The 20,558-nt window shown below is 44.4% G+C and overlaps 3 protein-coding genes across 5 annotated transcripts; 2 read left to right on the top strand and 1 right to left on the bottom strand.

Moving 5' to 3' along the window:
* Nucleotides 1-193: 193 nt before the first annotated feature.
* Rrp5 (Ribosomal RNA Processing 5) lies at nucleotides 194-5,090 on the top strand. The gene is made up of 5 exons (XM_018011421.2): nucleotides 194-380; nucleotides 439-2,714; nucleotides 2,771-4,269; nucleotides 4,358-4,523; nucleotides 4,586-5,090. The coding sequence occupies exons 1-5, from the start codon at nucleotides 300-302 to the stop codon at nucleotides 4,752-4,754; spliced, it is 4,191 nt and encodes a 1,396-aa protein (XP_017866910.2). The 5' UTR covers nucleotides 194-299; the 3' UTR covers nucleotides 4,755-5,090.
* On the bottom strand, nucleotides 4,878-15,462 carry BRWD3 (bromodomain and WD repeat-containing protein). The gene is made up of 15 exons (XM_018011408.2): nucleotides 15,302-15,462; nucleotides 15,011-15,069; nucleotides 14,862-14,891; nucleotides 14,386-14,445; nucleotides 13,526-13,772; nucleotides 12,652-13,459; nucleotides 12,489-12,585; nucleotides 12,112-12,426; nucleotides 10,025-12,049; nucleotides 9,338-9,597; nucleotides 9,089-9,253; nucleotides 8,752-9,025; nucleotides 6,675-7,844; nucleotides 6,422-6,602; nucleotides 4,878-6,355 (listed from the first exon to the last, which is right to left on the bottom strand). The coding sequence occupies exons 1-15, from the start codon at nucleotides 15,441-15,443 to the stop codon at nucleotides 5,352-5,354; spliced, it is 6,837 nt and encodes a 2,278-aa protein (XP_017866897.2). The 5' UTR covers nucleotides 15,444-15,462; the 3' UTR covers nucleotides 4,878-5,351.
* Nucleotides 15,463-15,527: 65 nt separating this feature from the next.
* Nab2 (Nuclear polyadenosine RNA-binding 2) lies at nucleotides 15,528-20,178 on the top strand. Of its 3 annotated transcripts, XR_016269491.1 has the most exons (6): nucleotides 15,550-15,738; nucleotides 15,823-16,048; nucleotides 16,107-18,512; nucleotides 18,630-18,770; nucleotides 18,823-18,990; nucleotides 19,071-19,204. XR_016269491.1 is itself a non-coding variant. In XM_089465756.1 (5 exons), exons 1-5 carry the CDS (start codon nucleotides 15,697-15,699, stop codon nucleotides 19,646-19,648), a joined length of 3,171 nt encoding a protein of 1,056 aa, XP_089321882.1. In that variant the 5' UTR covers nucleotides 15,528-15,696; the 3' UTR covers nucleotides 19,649-20,178. The 3 variants fall into 3 exon arrangements, 1 of the variants encoding a protein (XP_089321882.1); XM_089465756.1 differs by lacking the exons at nucleotides 18,630-18,770; nucleotides 18,823-18,990 and adding an exon at nucleotides 19,422-20,178 and having other exon boundaries at nucleotides 15,528-15,738; nucleotides 19,071-19,340; XR_016269490.1 differs by having other exon boundaries at nucleotides 18,630-18,990.
* The last annotated feature ends 380 nt before the right edge of the window (nucleotides 20,179-20,558 follow it).

The following is a 20,558-nucleotide window of genomic DNA, read 5'->3' as shown; positions in this document are numbered from 1 at the left end:
TTAATTAGAATATTTGCTTGGGGAAAATAAATATTTTTTAAATATTTTCAAGCACTGATTTTATTGAATATACCATCCAATTATAATCTATATTACCATCTAAGGCTTATTAATTTTTTTATTAAATCGATCAATCATTTGCTTTTTATAATTGTTGCATCTTTTGTATTTTGCAGCACTTATTCATCGACCATTGCGCAACACTACTATTGCATTTGTGTTGAGAAGTCCAGCACGTGTACGGGGCACATTGCGGTGTTTCGTTTAAATAATTTAGCGTTCACTACGTAGTCTTTGGGATGGGTTCGAATGAGAAAAGCTTTCCGCGCGGCGGAATAGCAAATTTACAAGCAAATACGGATAGCAGCACATCAAATCTCGTAAGTAATAGTGGCAGAGAGTCATCCAAAATCTAATTCTGAGTTTTGCGACCTGCAGATTTTTGGTGCCACACAGCGAAAGATTAAGAAGGCGCCAAAGTTAAAAGAAAAACCACATGAAGGGGAAAAAGGTGATCAGCTGCAAGCATTCTCTGCTGAAACACTTACATATGACACGCTCCAGGAGAATATGCTCGTGATGGGCGTCGTGAAAGCAACGGATGCCACCTCATTGCAAATTGCGCTGCCCGGTCGAATGACAGCGCGTGCTTTAGTGGCCGATATATCGGATGCATATGGACGTGTTGCCCAATCCTATATGGCTGGAGACAGCAGTGAATATCGGGACCTCACTGCGCTATTCAGCGTTGGGCAGATCGTTTATGGGCGAGCCATAAAAACAAGGAAAGACTCCGAGAGTAAACGCATGTCTCTGCTACTAACTCTTAAACCCAGTGAAGTGAATAGTAGCCTTCACCACGCCAACATCAAAAAGGGCTTTATTTTTGTTGGTGCTATAGAGGAAATCCAAGAGCACGGCTGTGTAATTGAAACAGGCATTAGCGGATTGCAGGCGTTTGTACCCATTGAAAATGCTGCACAGAAGCATCACATCGGTCAGTTGATCTTCTTGAAAGTGAAGCAAATTCAACACGATTCCGATAAAAGCACCTGTCAATGCGTGTGCATAGAACAGGATAAATTGAAGATTAAAAGTCAGCACGAGACAAATCTTGATTATATACTTCCCGGGAGTATCGTCAAGTTTAAGGTGACAAAACATCTAAAAAATGGACTGGAAGGCAGCATCATGAACGAGGCCTTTAGGGGATACGTAAACGAGCATCACTTGGCCGAGGCTCTGCAATCGCCGCAGGACTACGAGGTGAACGAAGAGTACCTGGCTCGGCTCCTCTACGTGATGCCCTTAACTAAGCTGGTATACCTGACTTTCAATTTAAATATCACTGTGCATCCCGAACAGCCGGAATCGGAAGGCGAAGAGCTGCTGAAGAAGGGCAGCATCGTGGAGAAGGCACGTGTGCTGCGCCATGGCACAGGTGGCATTGTGGTGCTGCTGAACCACAAGTATAAGGGGCTTATTTCGTATGGTTCCATCAAATCGAACTTCAAGGGAAACTACGACCAGGACGTTGTGCTGGCCAAGTACAGCAGCAAGAGCAAGCACAAGGTGCGAGTGCTGGGATATGATGTAATTGAGTCTCTTTACTATTGCACCGATGATCCCAACGTGGTGAATGAAAAGATGTACACGCTGGAGGACATTCAAACAGGCGACATTGTTTCAGCTCGCATTGTGAAGCCAGATCCCAAAATCGGCGGTTACAGTGTTAAAATAGGGAAAGTTAACGGAATCATTGAGCAACTGCAATTGGCCCCAAATACGCGCTACGAAGTAGGACAGCGCCTGCGTTGCCGAGTCTTAGAGATCTCCCTGGACCGGAAGATTTGTTATTTGAGCAATCGCAACGAGTATCTAAGCAAGGGTATCAAGCTACTGACTTCACTGCAGTTAGCTCAGCCCGGGCACGTATTTACAGGCACCGTGGTCAAGTGCGAGGCCACCTATGTGCTGGTCAAGTTCTGCGGCGGCATCAAGGGAGTTTTACACAAGCAGCGCCTGAACGAATTGGTGGAGAATACATTTTTCGAAGGCCAGACTACAAAGTTTCGCGTTTCTGGCCGGAACAACGACCAAGTACTTCTAACATTGCCCGAGGACAAGTTTCAGCTTGGCGAAATAATTCCCATTGAAGTGACCAATAATACCTTGGATGCAGGCTTGGAATTTAAAATAACTTTAGCTACTGATGATCAGAATGCAGCCACGACTGGTGATGAGGACAATACGGAGGAGTTTGTGGGTCTGGTACCACTACGTTTCCTATCGGACTACGTGGACTTGCAGGAAGCAAAGAAGCGCATTCATCCCGTTGGCAATCATATCGAAGCAGCCTGCATCTTGCAGAACATTTTCAGTTTACGCGATGTGCCGTACTTCAGTGAGAATCTGACCAAGGATTGGCATACCGTTCAGGTGGGCGATGTGCTGCGGGCCAATGTTAAGCATGCGGGCGAACAGGTGCTGGAGCTACTGCTGCCCGTGCGCAACTATAACAAACTGGTTAAATTGCACGTGAAGATGTTGTGTCTGCAGACCGTGCGGGATAAGCCCATCATGCTTGAGCCTGATCAGCTGCTGTATGTTAAGGTGCTCAGCAAGGAATTGGAGACTAAAACGTTGACTGTGTCCGCCAAACTAACAGATGTGTGGACCGGCCAGCTGTCCGACACAGCAAAATTAGTGGAGAGGTAAGATATACCTATTTTCCTAATTGCTATTGGTATTAACTGCATAATCCTTTCAGCTACTTAGAGGAAGTGTCACAGATTCGAAAATCATTGAAACACATGGATGCACCTATTGCCAAATACACAAGGGGGGACAAAATTAACGTCATCTTTAAGGGAATTGATTCGACGACCAGTAACTGGGTCTATAATGTGGAGGGCACAAAATCGATCAGAGCAATGATGATTTCCAGCTTGGCTGTCAATGCGACAGCACCTCAGGAGGGCAGTAAGCAGGAGGCCGTCATCTTGTGGATAGACTATGCCAATGATTTGTTGCTAATAAGCAACAAGAAAAAGGATATTGAGCACATCAGCAGCAGCAAGGAGCTGCCTCAAAATTTAATCGCAAAAGCCGGCATGAAGGCCAAGGTATTGCTGAAACTCGATAATATTGTGGTGTGCTCCTTGAAGAAGGGTACCAGCAATCCGCTGATACTCTGTCCAATACGCCTGCATCCCAACGATGTGGAGAACACAGCCAGTGCCTGTCTACGGCAGGGTGATTTCTGTAATCTGGCATTCATACACGACAGCCTGCCGATTGCCGTGCCAGAGACCGTCTGGAAGCTTTGGAAGGGTGTCAAGCGCCCTGCTGTTGAAGCTGAAGAGACGGCCGTGAAGCCCAAGAAGATGAAGATCGAAAATAATTCAAAAAAATCAAGTCTACAGAAAGTCACAAATGGGAAAAAAACTGAGGAGGAAGCGAAGCCGCTGGTGAACGGAAAGAAAAAGAACGGACAGCTTTTCTTCGAGGACAAGAAACCAGCCAAGACAAATACGTATAAGTCCAATGCAACAAGTGAGGCAGCAGTCAAGGTGCGTCTGCCAGGCATCTCGAACTTCTGGGACACAGATGCATTGAACAACAAGAGCCAAGAGGAGTCATCCAGCGACGAAGATGACCACAATGCAGCTGACGGGGCCGAGCCAAGCTCTAGCAAGAAAAAACGACTTAGTGCCAAGGAAAAGGCGAAGGCTGAGGTCAAGGAAGAGGAACGATTGCGCGAAATCGAAGAGCGCAATGCAGATCCCAATCAGCGCCCAGAAACAATCGATCAGTTCGAACGTCTGGTGCTAGCGGAGCCCAACGACAGCAAAACCTGGATTCAGTATATGTCCTTCATGTTGTCAAATACAGAAATTGACAAAGCTCGCGAAATAGCGCGACGCGCCATTAAAACGATAGCGTTCCGGGAAACAAAAGAACTTCGTAACATGTGGATGGCACTTCTTAACTTGGAGCTCAGCTACAACTCGTCCAATTTCGATGATGTACTAAAGGAGGCACTGAGTCACACAGATCCACTTGAAACATACATAAAGCTCGTCGAAGTACTGAAGGCGCACAATCAGAAGGAGCGCCTGATCAGCGTATTAAACAACTTAATGCGCAAGTTTAAGTCAGATTTGCAGGTCTGGCGTGTGGCTGCCGATGCGTACTTCTGGCTGGGCATGCCGGAACGGGTGCAGCCAACACTGCAGCGTGCGATCAACGTACTACCGAAAAATGAACGTAAGTTTCTATTAATTAGAGGAACGATTTACTAATTTTGGTATTAATATAATTTTAAAATAACAATTTTCGATTGCTTTTTCTCCAGACATAAATTGCATTGTGGCCTTTGCCAAAATATATGCCAAAAACAATGATAATGGCATGGCACAAACTTTATTAGATGACATAGTTACTTCCTATCCGAAGCGAATTGATATTTGGGTGCTATACGCCGACATGTTGATCAAAGCTGGACTTATTGATTCCGCACGGTATGAAAGTCAATCTGAATTAAATCTATGCTTTTACCAACTGATTTGAATCCTATTTACAGAAACTTGATGGAACGTGCAGTGCTTCAAAAGTTGCAGCCGGATAAAATGCTTGTTATCTACAAGAAGTTTTTGGATTTAGAAGAGAAGCACGGAACAGAAGAAAATGCGGCCAGGGTTAAGAAACTAGCCGAACAATACGTTCAGAGTCAAAACAAATCCCTTAAATAGATTACAAAACGAATTGGATCTGCTTCGATATAGTACCTTACCGCAATAAGAATTGTAGATTAAAATCACATAAGTGCAGCGTCCCCACTTAATGATGAAACTGAGAATGGCAATTACAGTCGGTCTGTTTTTTGTTGATACTTTATTCTAAGATCTATTTTAAATGAAGTGTGTGATTCTTGGATGCTAATGTTTTAAATATATGTATATTATATATATAGAAATACATACAGCTTGTTGCAGCAACATCAGTATTGCAGCTACATGATAATATGTAGCAGCAATGTTTGACGAGCGTGCGTCGGAAAATAATAATTAAAAATTTGAAACAATGCATGAAGGGCTTTGTGTTATATATAGTGAATATGGTTATACATGTGAACACGATTTCCTTAAGTCTAGTCTGGTGGTGGGGGCTTGCTAGCGGGTGAGGATGGCGGTACACAGGACACCTGACGTGTTACAATGACATTGAAATTACTCTTACACATTAATCAATAATAAGAAGCAAATGATAGAAAATGTAATTTGCTCATGCAATTATAATTAGTTTATACATAAAACAGTCTTGAGCGCAGCGCAGCTGAGCGCCCAATCTTAATCCTTAAATATGCCACGTGCCTTTGCTGATATCTTGCGCACACGCCCACGGCTGCTGACGCTCACTAGCTGCTCATCACTGTCTACCGTACTGCTGCCGTCATCATCATCTAGGCGGGGCTGTTGCTCGCGTTCCTGAGAGCTGTTATTGTTCGTCGTAGCTTGAGCATCACCGTTGCGCATGCGCTTCCGCTGGTTGGTTCCCTCTGGTTGGTCTTCCTCATCGGATTGCTCATTATAACGTGGACGCTTCTGATTACGGCCACTGCGCTGATTGCTACGAAGACGATTGGATCGCCCACGCGGAGCCTCATAGTCATCATCATCGTCATCGTTTACAGACTGATCAGAAGCGGCACGAGCACGACGACGTTGTCGCTGTTCACGTCCCTGCGTTGCAGTCGTTGCTGATGAAGATGAGGTTTTGGTTTTACGTCGTGTTCGTCCATTGCTGGGCGACACATAGCTAGTCAAGGGCTGATTGTCTTCAGAGTCTGTGGCAGTTGGTTCATTATCATCATCCTCATCATTGCTACCCTGAGAACTGGAACCACCATCAGTGCCTTCGTCAGAGGCAGCGGCTTCCTCGTCTGGCGGCTCCGCCTCTTCCTCTTCACCCTGTGAGTGCTCCTGACTGGTGCGGGCGCGCAATCGACGTGTGCTTACATTATTTGTTGTAGAGGTGGGACGTCGGGGATTGGACATAAGAGATAATAGACGGGAATTATTCAGCGGATCAATGCTCGAGTCCAATTCATCTGCATTGCGCTGATGACGCGATAGTACGCGACGAGGTGCACGTGAAGCTGCCGCTGATTCATTGCCCAGATAGTTATGGTCATGCGCAGCCATTGCTGGCTCCTGTTGATTAGAGCTACTAGTTGTTGATGTGGCATGCGACCGCGTCATATGCGTGCTACGTGGCACCGAAGGTAAGCGTCGGCGCAACGTCAACGGATGCGGAGCTGTTGTGTTGGCTCTCGCAGGTCCAGTGGCAGTTTCTACAAAGCATTCGTGTAAGAGTATTTGAATGATTTTCTATACTAAGACTATTCTTCGAAACTCACTTTGCTGGTTATTGGCTAAGGGTTCATTATCACTGTCATCGTCATCATCACTCTCAACAGCAACAGCTACAACGGTATTGCGATTCGTGCGCAGTTGCCGCGATGAAGTGGCAGCAGCTGCTTGACCTAAGGCAGCCCGACTAGTCGAGGGCATGTCGTCCTTTGTTGGCGTGGGTAATATCTGATAGTATATAATAATCAATGATTATTTACTTTTATTCGAGGCTCTGCAATTTAATTTGACAAAACTTACCTCTTCAGCCTCCTCGCTATCATCGTCATCATCCTCATCGATATCGCTGCCACGCGCCCAATCCATTAATGCACGTTTTGCACTCTGTCTGGTGGGTCGCCCAACTGGGCCATGAGAATCCGTATCTGAGTCAATAATACGACCATTGCGAACTGGCAGATGATAGCTGTGATCATTTTCAGCTGCATTTTGGGAGCGTGCTCCATTGGCACGCGTATTTCGTGAGGGGCTCTCAACACTGGAGCCGGCTGAAGCAGCAGCCGCACTAGTACTTGGCCCATTCCCAACGGCTGTTGAGCTCTTGCTCTTTGCTGGGCGACCTTTCTTGCGGGGTGTTTGACTGTCTTGAGTGCTATCATCTGGCTGGGAATGGGATGCTGCTGTGTGATTCTCATCTTCGGAGCTGCCGAGCAAACGACGGGTACGACGAGTGGTGGCCACAGCCCCACCACGACTTCCACCGGGCTGGCTATCCGGATCCGAGCGATGTCTTTTGTTGTTGTGTCTTCGCTTGCTATTAGCTTTACGCTTGTTACCGCCACCCGCACGACCGCGGCGCCGCTCATTTGGATTGTAGCTCTCTTCAGAATCATTGGCATTCGTCTCATCATCGCTGACATTCTGGCGCGCTGGACGTCCGCGACGGCGACGTGCCTGCTGTGGCGAGCTGTCATTGGAGTGCGCTTCTTCATCTTCATTTTCATCGCTGGTAGCATCCGGTGTTGTTTCCTCCTCTTCTTCCTCCTCATCGCTATCAGAATTGCTGCTGCTTTCATGGCGACGTTGCTGAGGATTGGACGATGATGATGTAACACGATTAGAGCTCGAACTAGCGGCAGGAGCGGCTACGCCATTGCGACGTCTATTGGCACGCTGCGACCCACGCGGCGCTTGTTGTTGTGCCACACTATCATCATCGTCATCGTCGTCGTCATCATCCTCATCCTCCTCGCTGCTGTGTGCTGGCAATCTTCTGGCAGCACCTGGCGGTTTCTGTGTACGTCGTGTGGCACGATCCGGTGGCGTTCGTTTGCTGGGACTGCTGGACCCGCGCCCGCTGCTACCCGATTTGTTCTTGTTGGCGCGTCTACGCGCTGCCTTCCAGCTGCTGATCACCGTCTTTATATGCGACTCGAAGAGCGCGCTTAAGCGCAGCGTCATTGCATAGATCTGCAAAAGAAACCCGATTCAATTAGTGAGAAGAGCAATTAAGAGAAGAGTGGAATGAAAGCAGTCAATTGCTGTTGTGTTGTGCTGAAGTAGTAGCCCAAGAGAAACCTTACCGCTAGATTATCCTATTTTAGTTGATTGTCACGGATCGTCATTCATTTGGTTTAGTTCGAAATATTTGATGGGTTTAGATTGATTCGATTGATGGTTTATGAGTTGGGTGGTGATTAATTTGAAGTTTGAAGGCATGTTAACAAATTGCAAAAGAAACGTTAAGAAGAGATGAGCCGGTGTGTGAGATTGTGTGGTGTTTAAGCAGTGCGGGAAATTGGGGACAGAACGAAAAAGAAATTGCAAAAACCAATATTCAAAAAAATATATTGAAATAACAAAAGATTGAAATGAAGAAATCATGTGTGAGAAAAATAGTCCACCAGTCTAAAATATCGTCAATCCATTGTATTTTCCGTTCTACTCAGTAAGTCCGAATGTAAAATAATCAATCATCAAAGCAAATCAAAGCAAACGTATTCTGTTAGCCTCAATATATAAGTGAATTAAAGGAAAAATGTATTAAATGAAAGCTCAGTAAGGACAGCAGGAGTAGGGAATATAAATATTGCAGTAATCATTAATTGAAACCCAAATAAAACAAAAAACAAATGTAAGAACAATTGAAGTTTAAACATATATAAAATTCAAACTACGCTGCCTCAAAGCAAATTTGGAAAAGTATTTGTTTGGCTATTATTAACGATTATATTAACCATTAAGAGGCAGTTGCAATAAAGCAATAAATTCTCTCATTCTATAAACGCCAATGACAATTGCGATTGATGCGCATTTGGCATTGGTTTGGAATAAATGACGATCTGCAGCAGTACCCAGATCCGACTAGAGGACTCACCCGTGAGCGTTTATTGGTGTTATAGTTCTTGGAATTAAGAAATATAAGGCGCACATCCTTGGCAAAATCCAGTGGATCATCGTAATTTCCGCCTAGCAGATCCTCTTTCACTGTACGCAGATCCATCGGTGTGGCAATGATTTCCAAATAATCTGGGAATTCAATCGTATCGACTGGCTCGCGAAAAGGCAATGAATCTGGCCTCTGCCACATCAGATCCAGCAGCTGGCGGCAGTCGGAACGCCAATCGCCATCTGAGCGTATGCGAGTCGAGCTGTATAAACAGTAAATTTGAATAAATAATTTATACAGCATTGGATTATGTTTGTTTTCATACCGCCGCGTCGACGAAACACGCTGGCGAGCAGCGGCTGCTGATGTCGTTGGACCAGTGCTGGTCGATGGAACAACATCTGAATCAGCTTCATTCTCCGACTCTGATGAGTGGTAAATGTCGACCAGCTGATGATAAACGGCCGCCACATCTATTTCATCGGGTTCCCTATTAGGTTTGGCAAATAAGCAAACGATTAGGTCTATTTAGAAAACACAAAACAAAAACATAAATATATTAAATGTTACTTACCTTATGATACGCAGGCACAGATCAGTCACAATACGGGCGTGCTTGACGATGCTGGTGTGGCGGCGATTATACTGCTCCGCATTAGTGGCCAAATATCGGACATCAAACTGAGCCGAAGTGATGCGACGGTAGAAATGGTTCTCGAAACGTGACTTGACTGTCGTTAAATCGATGGGATATTCAATTAAATACGCATAGTCTGGATATATATTGAGGTCGACTGGCGCCAGGAAGTGCTCCGCTATTGATAAACGCATCACCTGGAAAAAAAAAAAACAATTGAACAATAATTAATATATAATCATTTATATTATTCTTATAATTGTTTCCTAATATTTCTATTTCTCTAATAAATAGTAGGCAATGAGAACCGATGCTCTATTTTGGTACGAATACAATGGCAAGTCTCCAGTCGAAACTTATACGAAACACATCGGAGAGCATTAAAGTATTTAATATGATTTTTTAAAGGTTTGTATTCCTGTTAACAAAGTACTGCATATTTAATTTTAAGAATCTTTCCTACGGAATTCTTTATTTAAAATATTTTTGTTTTGATTGTTATGCCATTTAATTAACCTACAAGTGTATCCTCCTTTTTGCATTCAACATCTTCATTTCATCTTTCTTTTATTAATAAATGTTCTGCTGTTTGCTGTTTTTGGTGTTTTAATTTTAGGCACTCACCTGCTCGAGTCCATTGATTATGCGCCGGCAAGTGCCGTCTCGATCGCCCCGATGCCACTCCTCGGACTTTGGTTGGTATAGCGTGGCGCGTATCTCTTCCGGCAGCACGGGCACAGCGCCGCCCACTTCATCGGGCAGACGCTGTTCGTCTATGGGCTCCATATCCCAGGGACTCATATATTCGTACTCGCCGTTGTCCCAGCGCACGCGGAAACACATGAAAAATGAATCTGGAAAATCAGCGCTGAGTGCATGACGCGACTCGATCTGACCCATCCACCAACCGTCCCCGATCATACAACGAAAGCGGTCGCCAATATTCCAATTGCGTTGCACCGCCAAATCGAAGGTCTGGCGCAGTACCAGAAAGTCTAGCACATCGGGCATGTCATGATACTTTATTTTAAACGTAGTGCCCGTCATGTTTCCCTCGTCATCGATGATGGCCAGCTTGAGGCAGCACAAACGTGGCGGACGAATCTCGTATTTAATGCCAATCACTCGAACTAATTCATGATCACGCAGTGTTCGAAAGTTCCAAGGCTCGGAGCTGTGCGATAGCTTGTAGACCTTTTTGAGACGAACTGCTTCCAGATAACGCTGATGACCTTGGCGGAAATAGACAATCTCATCGCCCATTTGAGGATAGTACGGTGCCTTGCGGGGTATCACTTCCGACAGCCACTCGGCAGGACGGTAAAGCTCTGGAATTTCGCCATTTGGCGCCGTTGGTGGTATTAGCACTCGCTTGCGGCCACGCTTTTTGCTGGAAGCAGCTGACGGGCCTGCCGTTGCGTCATCACTACTGTCATCAGACATGGTTCGACGGCGAGAGAGTGGTTTGCGCTTGGAACGCTTAGGTGGCTCGAGATTTGGTCCGGGCGTATCGGCAACCCAGTCTGAATAATCGGAGCTATCCGTATCAGATTCATCACTGCTATCCTCTAGATTCTCTTCCACATTCGAGTAACTAGTGTCCCCGGAACTGTTGCTGCTATCGTCATCTTCCTCTTCCTCATGTGGGGCGGCCACAGCTGCATCTTCATAGTGGTCCTCCTCCTGGTCACGTACAGCACGAGTCCGGTATGCAGGCTGTTGGCCTCCTTGCTGTTGACCAGCTTGAGCTCCACGCCTACGTCCAGGCCTTATGCCCCCATTAGATCGTGTATTCCGTGGCCTGCCAACTCCAGCCTGCAGTGCAGATGCTGCACTGGCCGTGTTTATCATGATAGGGCGACGTCGCATCTCACGCTTATATTCTTGCATTTCAAACTGACCTGCAGAATATATGGTCTGCTTGAGGTTCTGTAGCTGCGCATATTTCATGGGACGAACGTAAGTGCGACGCACGAATTTGAATGGCATTGCCTGTTGAGCAGGTAGCACATTAAGCAGTGGTTCAGCTTGCGCCTGTTCACCCGCAGCAGGCGCCGGTGCTGCTGGCAATGCCGCAGCCCAACCCTGACGAGGAGTGCCTTCGGTTATCGAACGTCGTCCGCCTAACACGTTTCCACGAGGCGTGGCATTACGCGAAGAATTCGAGTCGGGCAATTGATCCTGTCCTTGGCGCATGATTAGTCGCTCGAATGATTGATTCAAAACGTTGCCATCGTTGGCATTGGCATTGTTAACGTTGTTGCCTTGTCGGTTGGCCAAAGCCGCAATCATGCGATCGATATGCGAGTAATTACCGCCTGGTCCCACTCCTGCTGCTCCAGCTCCGACTCCACCAGCTGCAGGTGCAGGAGCAAGAGCAGCAGCATTCGGTGGTGCATTTATATTATCCTCAATGACAATACCATCGATGCCCACAGTCAAATTGGGTATTAATTGATCCATACTACACCGTTCACGGCCAGGAACAAACCGCTGATATTTAGTCGGATGTGGATTACCGTCAGCATCGACCAGAAATGGTGGTGGCATTAAATGCGGCATTATTTGTGTTTGCTCATCCACGACGTGATGATGTGCATCGCGAATCAGGGGACGAAAGTCCGTGTGGAAAAACAACTCTGTGGGTAGCTAAAAAGAGAAGACCATTAATATCCAACAACTTGGGATTTTTGTTCTAATTTTTCACATACTAATTTGTACTTTTCGGTGCCAATACCGAGGCCAAAGATCAACATATGACCATGCGAGTCAGTCGCCGCTATCATTGTACCGTCCGGTGACCATTTGGCATCAAATACGCTACCATGTCCTTGGCCATCGATGTCATTAAAAAACTGAGCCACGCACACACCCTGCTCAATGTCCCACAGAAATACCTGGCCATCATGGCCGGCTGAGAGTAGTACATGTTCATCCTTTGGATTCGACTCAAGCACATACAGTTCATCCTTGTGACCGCGTAGCACGCGATGCAACTTAGCGGATTTTGAGTCCCAGATTTTAATCTATTGAACAAAGATACACTTAAGTTAATATGCCAATTGTATCATTTGGTACTTTTACGCACTGTAAAATCATTGACAGCCGTTATAACATAACGATCTGAAGCATCCCAGGCGACCATTGTAACCTTTAGTTTCTTGCCTTCCTCCGGTTCGGGACAACTGAAGGTAAACAAACCGATTGATCGATTAATTTATTTTTTCTTTGTTTACGTTTAGAATATTTACCTGGGCAATCGTTCGGTCATGCATAGTTTAGTGCTTTTCCATTGCTGCGATTCAAATGTCCAAATGTGAGCTGTACCATCTTTGCTGCCCGATATGAAACGTAAGCCGCGATGCGACCACTGCACCGAATCGACTGCGTCTGTGTAAGCTTCTATTTCTAGGATGCGCTTGGGCCCGTCTTCGGCCATCATATAGACGCGTACATGATGATCCGCAGAGCCAGCTGCTAAAAACATGCCACCTGGAGAGAAAGTAGTGCACATCATTTGAGCCTGTCCCGGCCTTAGCTTTTCGTGATATTGAGTGGGCCTCGGTGCGAAGGTTATTTTTTGACCGCGCGGTGTCGAATACTGCCAGAAGGCAATGGAGCCATCTGTGCTGGTTGTCACCAAATATTTGAGATCGCTGCGTGGTGAGGGACAAAAGTTAACCGAGGTTATCATGCCCGTGTGGGCGGCAAGAACTGCTATCGGTGAAGTGGTTTGCATGTCCCAGACGCGTAAAATGCGATCCACTGAGCCAGCAGCCAACATTGTATTATCCAAGTTGATTGCAATGTCAGTTATTTCAGCGGAGGCTCCGCGCAGCGTAGCCAACAGACGCCCATCCGCCGCAGACCAGATCTTGATGAGCAAATCATCGGCGCCAGTGATTATGTACCGGCCAGTGCGATCAAAAAGCACACAATACACCGACGAAAGGTGGCCAATTGTGCGCCGCAACAACTTGGTCTTGCGGTAGAGATCTGTGGGCACCAGCAACTTACGACGAACCAACCCGCCATGTTCTCGTCCGCTGAGTACCCTGGCTAAAAGTTAAAGTTAAAGTGTTAGCATATATTTCTACTCATTTTTTAAATCTTGTTAATACTTACTTAAATTGTGTACGGGCTTTGTGAGCGCTGAGTCAGGCAGTGATATGCCATGCAGACGTGTGCAGTAATCCCGCAGAGTACGATGTTTGTATACGGTGTCTTTTGTGCGCAACAAATTTTGTCGTCCAGTGCCAAGCAATGAGTTTATTCCTGGCACGCTCGGCGCCAACTCTTTGTCGACTAACGGACCAAGACGACTGCATATTTCTAACAGATGATTCGGCCCAATATGCGCGTATTTTTGTTCCTACAAAAATTTTTAAATGAACGATATATCGATATCGATAGCTCAATAGTGCGCAGCTGTTCGGAGCGCAAGTACCCACAGCCATCTCGCTCTAACCTTGAGACATGCATATGCTGAGCAATATATACATACATATTCACACACACTCATGCACATATCACTGTATAGAAAGCAAGATGTCGGCCATTGGCAGATTGTTATTAAAATTACTATGTAATTGTAATTAATTTATCTAATTTTTCAAAATTTTTTGCACTGCACTTAAATATGTAATATTTTTAGAGCAATATCACTTTTGATTTATAACTTATAATTATTTTGTAGCTAAATATTAATTTATTAATTAATTAATATATTTAAATTATAGTGTATATGCTGCATTAAACTAATTTCCATTATTTGCAAAAAAAAATTAATAGTATAACACAAGTGTCTATTCAATCAATCGATGGCCATGTGACGTCACAAAGCGCATACGCACAAACACACACAAACGCCAATAGTCGAACAAAAAAAAAGCGAAGACGTAAAGTCTGAACACTAATTTCAATTATGCAAGCACAAATCACAAAATTTGACAATTAAACACAAATAAATCACAACAATAACTCACCAATTCAGCAAATGTCTGTTCATGCTCATTGCCCAGCCAGTCAATTCGTCGGGGCAGTACCTGGGGGTGATAGAAGAAGCGGCATTCAAAATTTGTTATCACTTGCACTTGCTGGGCATCAAAATAATGACGTCGCCGTTGCTTCTGCCCGCCACAGCCGGGAGCCTACTTTTTTACCTACTTTTACTAAGCGGACAAACGGCGGTACAGACAGACGGACTTCTCCCGTACGTTATACGATTCAGTTCAATTTCAGTATAGCTTTGAACTCTGAAATAAGCAGACGGTGTAGGTTGCTGCCGGCTGCGCTACAAAAACAACACCAACAACGACGACGACAAAACCAAAACAATATATATAAACAAACGTTTCTGAGTTTCTGCATTAAAAATTGCAAAGCAGAGGAAAGTCCTCAGAAAAAAAATGTCTGTTTAATGCGTCACCTCAGGCCGATCCACACACACAAATACACTTACCTTCTTTTTCTCTAATTCTTGCACCAGAACCTGAAAATTGATATTTGGAAATCGGGTTAGTAAAATGTTTGTAAACAAAAGCGAAATTCAAACGAAGAAATTGCGCTCTTTTTTCGGGGCGGCGCTTAGTAAAATGCCTGATCACTAACCTTTGCTGTCTCTTCCAGGGGCCCCGCAGTCAGAAATTTCGAAATTAGGAAGTACAATTCTGCAATTGAAACAATGGGGTATATATTAAATGCAACAAGTTGCTTGCTAAAAGCGCATAATTATCATAAAATTGCATTTATTTCGATGCGGCCATTCGCGCAGATTCTGCACTCACACGGGCCCAGGGCACTGAGGCTGATGCCAGCCAGCCAGAGGTAGCGTACCTCTTGGCTGGGGTCAAATAGACGCCATATTTCTGCAAATTCACAAAGTTTGATAATACAACGCACCTGGCACTATCACATCATTTAAACTGGGCTGCCTGTTTTCCATTATTACACATTTTATTATGAAATTAGAAAAATTGTCGCACTGAAACTCGACTGAAATACTTTTTTCAGCTTCTTCTTCTGTCAGACTACGAACTGCCATTCAGGCGACTGCGTTAGCAAAGTCAATGTGAGTGTTTTCACTTTTTCAGAATTCAGTATGTTAAATAACATGAATGTACATAATTTGGTATTATTTGATTGTGCAGTTTCGGTCACATTGATTTCGTGCTGCAGTTGCTAGAAAATAATATTTTTTGTAGGTCTTTTATTTTTGTCAATGTTGTAATACTTCGGCAAATAGGAACAGACTGCACATTGAAGGCACGCAATATTTCGACAGTATATCCGTCACAATGGATTGCAATCTAGGCAGCGAAATTGGTCAGAAGATGCGCGTAAGTTTGACTTTTTCTATTCGCGAAAAATCAATGAACTCGTAATCAACTCTGTTTTATTTCACAATTTATAAAATGCCGCAGAGTGCCGTAAAGGCGAAATTACTCGAATTGGGCACCGGTGGCTCTGCCGGCTTCATTGACGACGAACTGCCAGATTATGTGATGGTAATGGTAGCGAACAAACGCACCAAACAGCAAATGAATGCCGAGCTAAATCTATTCCTCGGTGATCAAACGGATCTCTTTGTTACTTGGCTACACGAAGTTCTTCAGAAGCTGCAGGAAGTCACGTTGCCAGCCCCGACTTGTGAGTTTTCTACCGTTTTTAGTTTGCATAGTATATTTCAATTCTTGTACATACTTAGCTAGCAGCAAAAAACGTAAGTCCCGTCAAGCAGAAGTGCCCAAGGCAAAGGACAAAGACAAAGATAAGGACAAGGAGAAGGATAAAAGAGCCAAAGACAAAAGAGAAAAAAGGTCACATCGAAAATCGGGAGATGAGCTGCTTCATACAACGGGCGAAGTTACGTCAAGAACTGACTCCATGCCACCAATTAGTTCCATAACGGATGTTTTTGCCGAGGAACTCCTAGAAAAAGCCAAAAAGACGCTCGATATCGATGGCGCCCTGAAGGACGAGCTATTGCTCAAAAAGAAAAAACGGAAAACTGTCGAAGACGATGAGCAACCACAGCCTCAGCCACAGCCACAGACAAGAGATCTACAGCCGACATCAAAAGACTTTGATTTACCCACAATGTCGGAGATAAGTTCAACTACCACAAGCGGCAATCGGGAGAAGGATATAGCCGAATTGGCTGAAATACAACGAAAAATTTACGCGGCAAAGCAGCAACTGCGTCAAATTGGTGAGCTAGACGATGAAACTGACGAAGAGGAACCCCAGCCGCCTGTCGACTATACACCAAGTTTAAACGAGCCGAAGAAAGCTGTTGTCAACAACACGGCTCCAGTTACAGAAGAAGTCAACTCATACTCGGGCAACTCAAGCACTCGCAGACCAAAGAGTCCCATTGTGTTCAACAGGACGTCCGAGCAGGTGGTAGCTAGAGAAAAACCAAAAGCCCAAACTGAAGTAGAAGCACAGCAAAAGTCGAAGGACGAACACTTAGAGCGTCGCTCGGTGCACGAGCGATTGGGTTGTAAACCCCACGCGCCACAATCGCCACAGCTCTCGGATCGTCCACAGCGAGCACAAAAAGAGGTAAAACTTTACGTTCCGGCCCATCGGCGACGTAGTGAGCAAGAGCCAGAGGAAAGTAAGAAATTAGATCGTAGCAGAGAGCGCAGGGAACGTAACGAAGGTCAGACAGCCCATCGGCGAGATAGGGAGCGCGAAACCCTACACCGGCGACGATCACCCAGTCGAAGTCCAAAGAGCAACAACTATAAACATCGAATTGGTTCACGTGTTATTGTGGCAGTTAATAAGCCGCCGGAGCCATCCGATGATGAGGACTTGCTGGAGAAGCCCGTTAATTCGGTTATCAAGATCAAGCCACGACCACATGTCTCTCCACGTCGCCAGGCTTGTAAGAATCTGCTCTTGCGAGCTGTTGCCGATGCCCAACGATCGACAATTTTGGCCAAAACAACGACCACTTCCAGTGGGTCCAAGCATCGAGGCAACGAGGATGAGCCAGAGATCATCAGCTCAACGCTGGGTAAGCGGCGCTCAATTGATTCAGCAGGAGACAGGCCTGGACGAGAGCTGTTCCGACGCAGCAGGAGAGAGCTAGTGGTAAATGTGCTGCACAGAGATCGCAAGCGGATGCGTCCGTCAGTTGAGCCCCACTCGGAGGTCAATGTGGCTGCAAAAGACGATGTCGAGGAGGAGGAGTATGTGCCTAGCTTGGGTGTTGGCGAATATGAGGCATATGTGCCGCAGCTAGTTCACAACACAAAGGAATCGGACATCGATATTGACATGCATGTGGAAAAAGAAGCGGTCAGCGTTGGGTGCTCATCCGCCGCCTTGCCTAAAACTCAGTTTGTAGTGACGCTGAATGGTGATAAATCTCTAGGAAACGCTGCCGCTGCAGCCTATCGAAAGCGTCCACGCAAACGTACGCCCTCGCCCCAGGTGTCGTCGACCAGTTCGACAACACTGCAGTTAGCGAGCGTTGAGCCAACCTCAACGATCTGCACTGCGACTTCCTCAACAAATAGCAATAATAGACAGAACAAGGCAAAGCGAGCTCGCAGCAATTCGCGGTCATCGCCTTCCACTTCGAGCAATACGCCGCCGCCAAAGCCATCGCGAAGCCTGCGTCGGAGTGAGGTGCTGCGACAAACGCAGGAAATCAAAAAGATCATCATCAAGAACGACGCCGATGATGATGACGACGACGAGCAGATGCCTGCATCTCCGCGAAAACGTTCATCTAGCAAACGGCTAAGCAGCACCTCCAACCAGGCCGCCCCCTCATCGAATGACCATAAATCGGATTTGAAAGAGCAGCTAGAGGAAAACAATCGGTCAACGACGCCACCACTACCTCCGAAGCTGTTGGAAAAACGTAACATTAGCCGGGAGAAATCATCGAATGCGACAACTACGAATTCGACAACTGTGGAAACGGGTTCTAAGGCAAAACATACTCCTATTCGCTTCAAGATAAAGCCAGAAGAGGAGCAGCAGCCGCAGAAAAAACGTCGTTCCGGCAGTAAAGATCGTGACTCCTCCATAGAGCGACGTCGAATCTCTATACGGAATGCAGAAGATCGAAAATACGACAATTTGCCAACACGTAAGTAGATATATTAATAAATTTTACGCTGTTTTCTATGTAGATAGACAGTACCTTACCTTACCAGCACCTATTTTAAATCTATACACTATAATACTTTAATTTATCATACTTCAGAGCGCAAATATAGAGCTTTCAAATTATAATTCCCTTGAAAGAAAAACTAAGAAAACTAACTAACTAAAAAAGATATCTGGGGAGTGGCAAAAAAAGAAAAAATATTTGTATATATTGATGCAAAAGTTTGTTAAATATTTGGTAATTATTGCTGTTTAATGACTAGAATAAATAAAGAAATAGCTATTTACAGCTGTTACAGGATCAAACCCAAGCACCCTGCTAGATCTATACGTTATGCTGCTAGAAAAATGTTGCCTAATGAAACTGCTAAGAACTATTAATTGTAAAATGTTAAGTTTATAACATTATATAGATAATTATTGTACGAGGAATTGCCTAACCATTCAATTAGATTATTGTAAGCAATATATTTATGCAGACTTATGGGTGTACTCTATAGCCACTAAAATGCTATATAATTTCTAATGTTTTCCATAGTAAGTGCTGTTAGCGTGGACTCAACCGTGTTAAAGGTGGCCAAGCCAAAGGAGCGCTGCAAGTATCATCCGAATTGCAACAAGCAATTCTGCGAGTATTATCACCCGTCGGCGCCTTGCAAGTCCTTCCCGAACTGCAAATTCGCAGACAAGTGCATGTACTCCCATCCCAAATGTAAATTTGACTTGGCTTGCATGAGCGTCGACTGCAACTTTGCTCACAGCGGACCGCGCGATCTCAGCCACGTGCAGCTAACTGTACCGCCTCTCTGTAAGTAAAATGAGTTACCCACATTAATTTCATTAATTTTTATTATATATATTTATTATTAATATATATTTGCCTTTTCAGCGTCGCATGTGATACCTGTGCAAAACTACAAATCAATATCCGCACCGGTGACAGCGACTACAGCAACGACCATGTGCAAATACTATCCTAATTGCACAAAAGCCGGCTGCACCTTCTACCATCCAAAGCCATGTCGTTACGGCAAGAATTGCATCAATAAGCTCGAATGTATATTCTATCATCCGGAGATGCAAAGCAAATTCAAATGGGTCGCTTCGCTTGGCTGAGAACAACAGCTCGGGCGGATGGAGCAGGTCCTTATCATTAGCATTTAACGTTAGGAAACTGCATCATATTATCATTATCCATAGCCCATTTTTGCATTATTAGGCACTACTCGACTGCATTTTCGATCGAGCCGAATTGGTTAAGAAAAGGTTCGCACAGGTCACATTATTTAGAATTTACCACATAGAAAGAATTGCAAACTATTTTAATTGTGTTTCTCTCCATCCTATCAATAATATGGAAAATACCGAAAACTTTTTTTGAATAGGATACATTTTTCAGATTTGTTTATATTAATTTTGTTTTGCCTACCGTTTACATATTACACATACATATTTCGCAAATTAGGCATTCGATTGTGAAAAGACGACCCCCCAAATATCGGGGTCGATAGAAACTCAACGTTGTCGATAGAAACTCAACGTGTTTCTATTAGATTAGATGAAAAGGCAAAGTAGTCTACATCTGAACTGTAATCGTCATATAAGCTGGTGAATAAAATTTAGCAATTAACTTGCTATAAATTGGATATCAAAATTTGTTTTATTTTCCAACAGTAATCAAAATGTTATTCGTTTTTAATCTGCTGGTATATATTGGTGTAACAAATTATTAAAGCTCATAAATCTAATATTAATCGCAATAATAATGCTAAGAAGTATCATCTTAGAAACATTTACAAACATTTAAAAAATGCAATCAACTAAAATTCAAGTTCTAATAAATCAATAAATAATATAAATTATGACAGAGCCCTGCCTTTGAGTAGAATACAAGTATCTTAAATTTGAAATATGCTGAAAATTTGTATCTTTATAGAACTTGCGCTATTAACAAAAATAAAAACTGCACGTCTTCCAAATTTACCGAAGATTAAATCTTTAAAATTAATAATATTTATATTTATAT

The sequence above is a fragment of the Drosophila arizonae genome, chromosome 2 (assembly GCF_054131065.1).
Source record: "Drosophila arizonae isolate 15081-1271.41 chromosome 2, UAZ_ARI_1.0, whole genome shotgun sequence".
NCBI lineage: Eukaryota > Metazoa > Arthropoda > Insecta > Diptera > Drosophilidae > Drosophila > Drosophila arizonae.
The sequence above is the reverse complement of the archived record's forward strand: the minus strand, read 5'-3'. Positions and strand labels throughout refer to the sequence as shown.

What these genes read in the sequence shown, in the direction of transcription:
- Rrp5 (XM_018011421.2), top strand. Translation starts at nt 300, where the DNA reads ATGGGTTCGAATGAGAAAAGCTTTCCGCGCGGCGGAATAGCAAATTTA. An exon ending in ACAGCAAAATTAGTGGAGAG is followed by an intron (nt 2,715 to 2,770) that starts GTAAGATATACC and finishes TAATCCTTTCAG; the next exon opens with CTACTTAGAGGAAGTGTCAC. An exon ending in CGTACTACCGAAAAATGAAC is followed by an intron (nt 4,270 to 4,357) that starts GTAAGTTTCTAT and finishes CTTTTTCTCCAG; the next exon opens with ACATAAATTGCATTGTGGCC.
- BRWD3 (XM_018011408.2), bottom strand. Translation starts at nt 15,443, where the DNA reads ATGGCAGTTCGTAGTCTGACAGAAGAAGAAGCTGAAAAAAGTATTTCA. An exon ending in TAATCAATGGACTCGAGCAG is followed by an intron (nt 9,598 to 10,024) that starts GTGAGTGCCTAA and finishes TTTTTTTTCCAG; the next exon opens with GTGATGCGTTTATCAATAGC. An exon ending in CTGTGCCTGCGTATCATAAG is followed by an intron (nt 9,254 to 9,337) that starts GTAAGTAACATT and finishes CAAACCTAATAG; the next exon opens with GGAACCCGATGAAATAGATG.
- Nab2 (XM_089465756.1), top strand. Translation starts at nt 15,697, where the DNA reads ATGGATTGCAATCTAGGCAGCGAAATTGGTCAGAAGATGCGC. An exon ending in AAATTGGTCAGAAGATGCGC is followed by an intron (nt 15,739 to 15,822) that starts GTAAGTTTGACT and finishes AAAATGCCGCAG; the next exon opens with AGTGCCGTAAAGGCGAAATT. An exon ending in GCTAACTGTACCGCCTCTCT is followed by an intron (nt 19,341 to 19,421) that starts GTAAGTAAAATG and finishes TTGCCTTTTCAG; the next exon opens with CGTCGCATGTGATACCTGTG.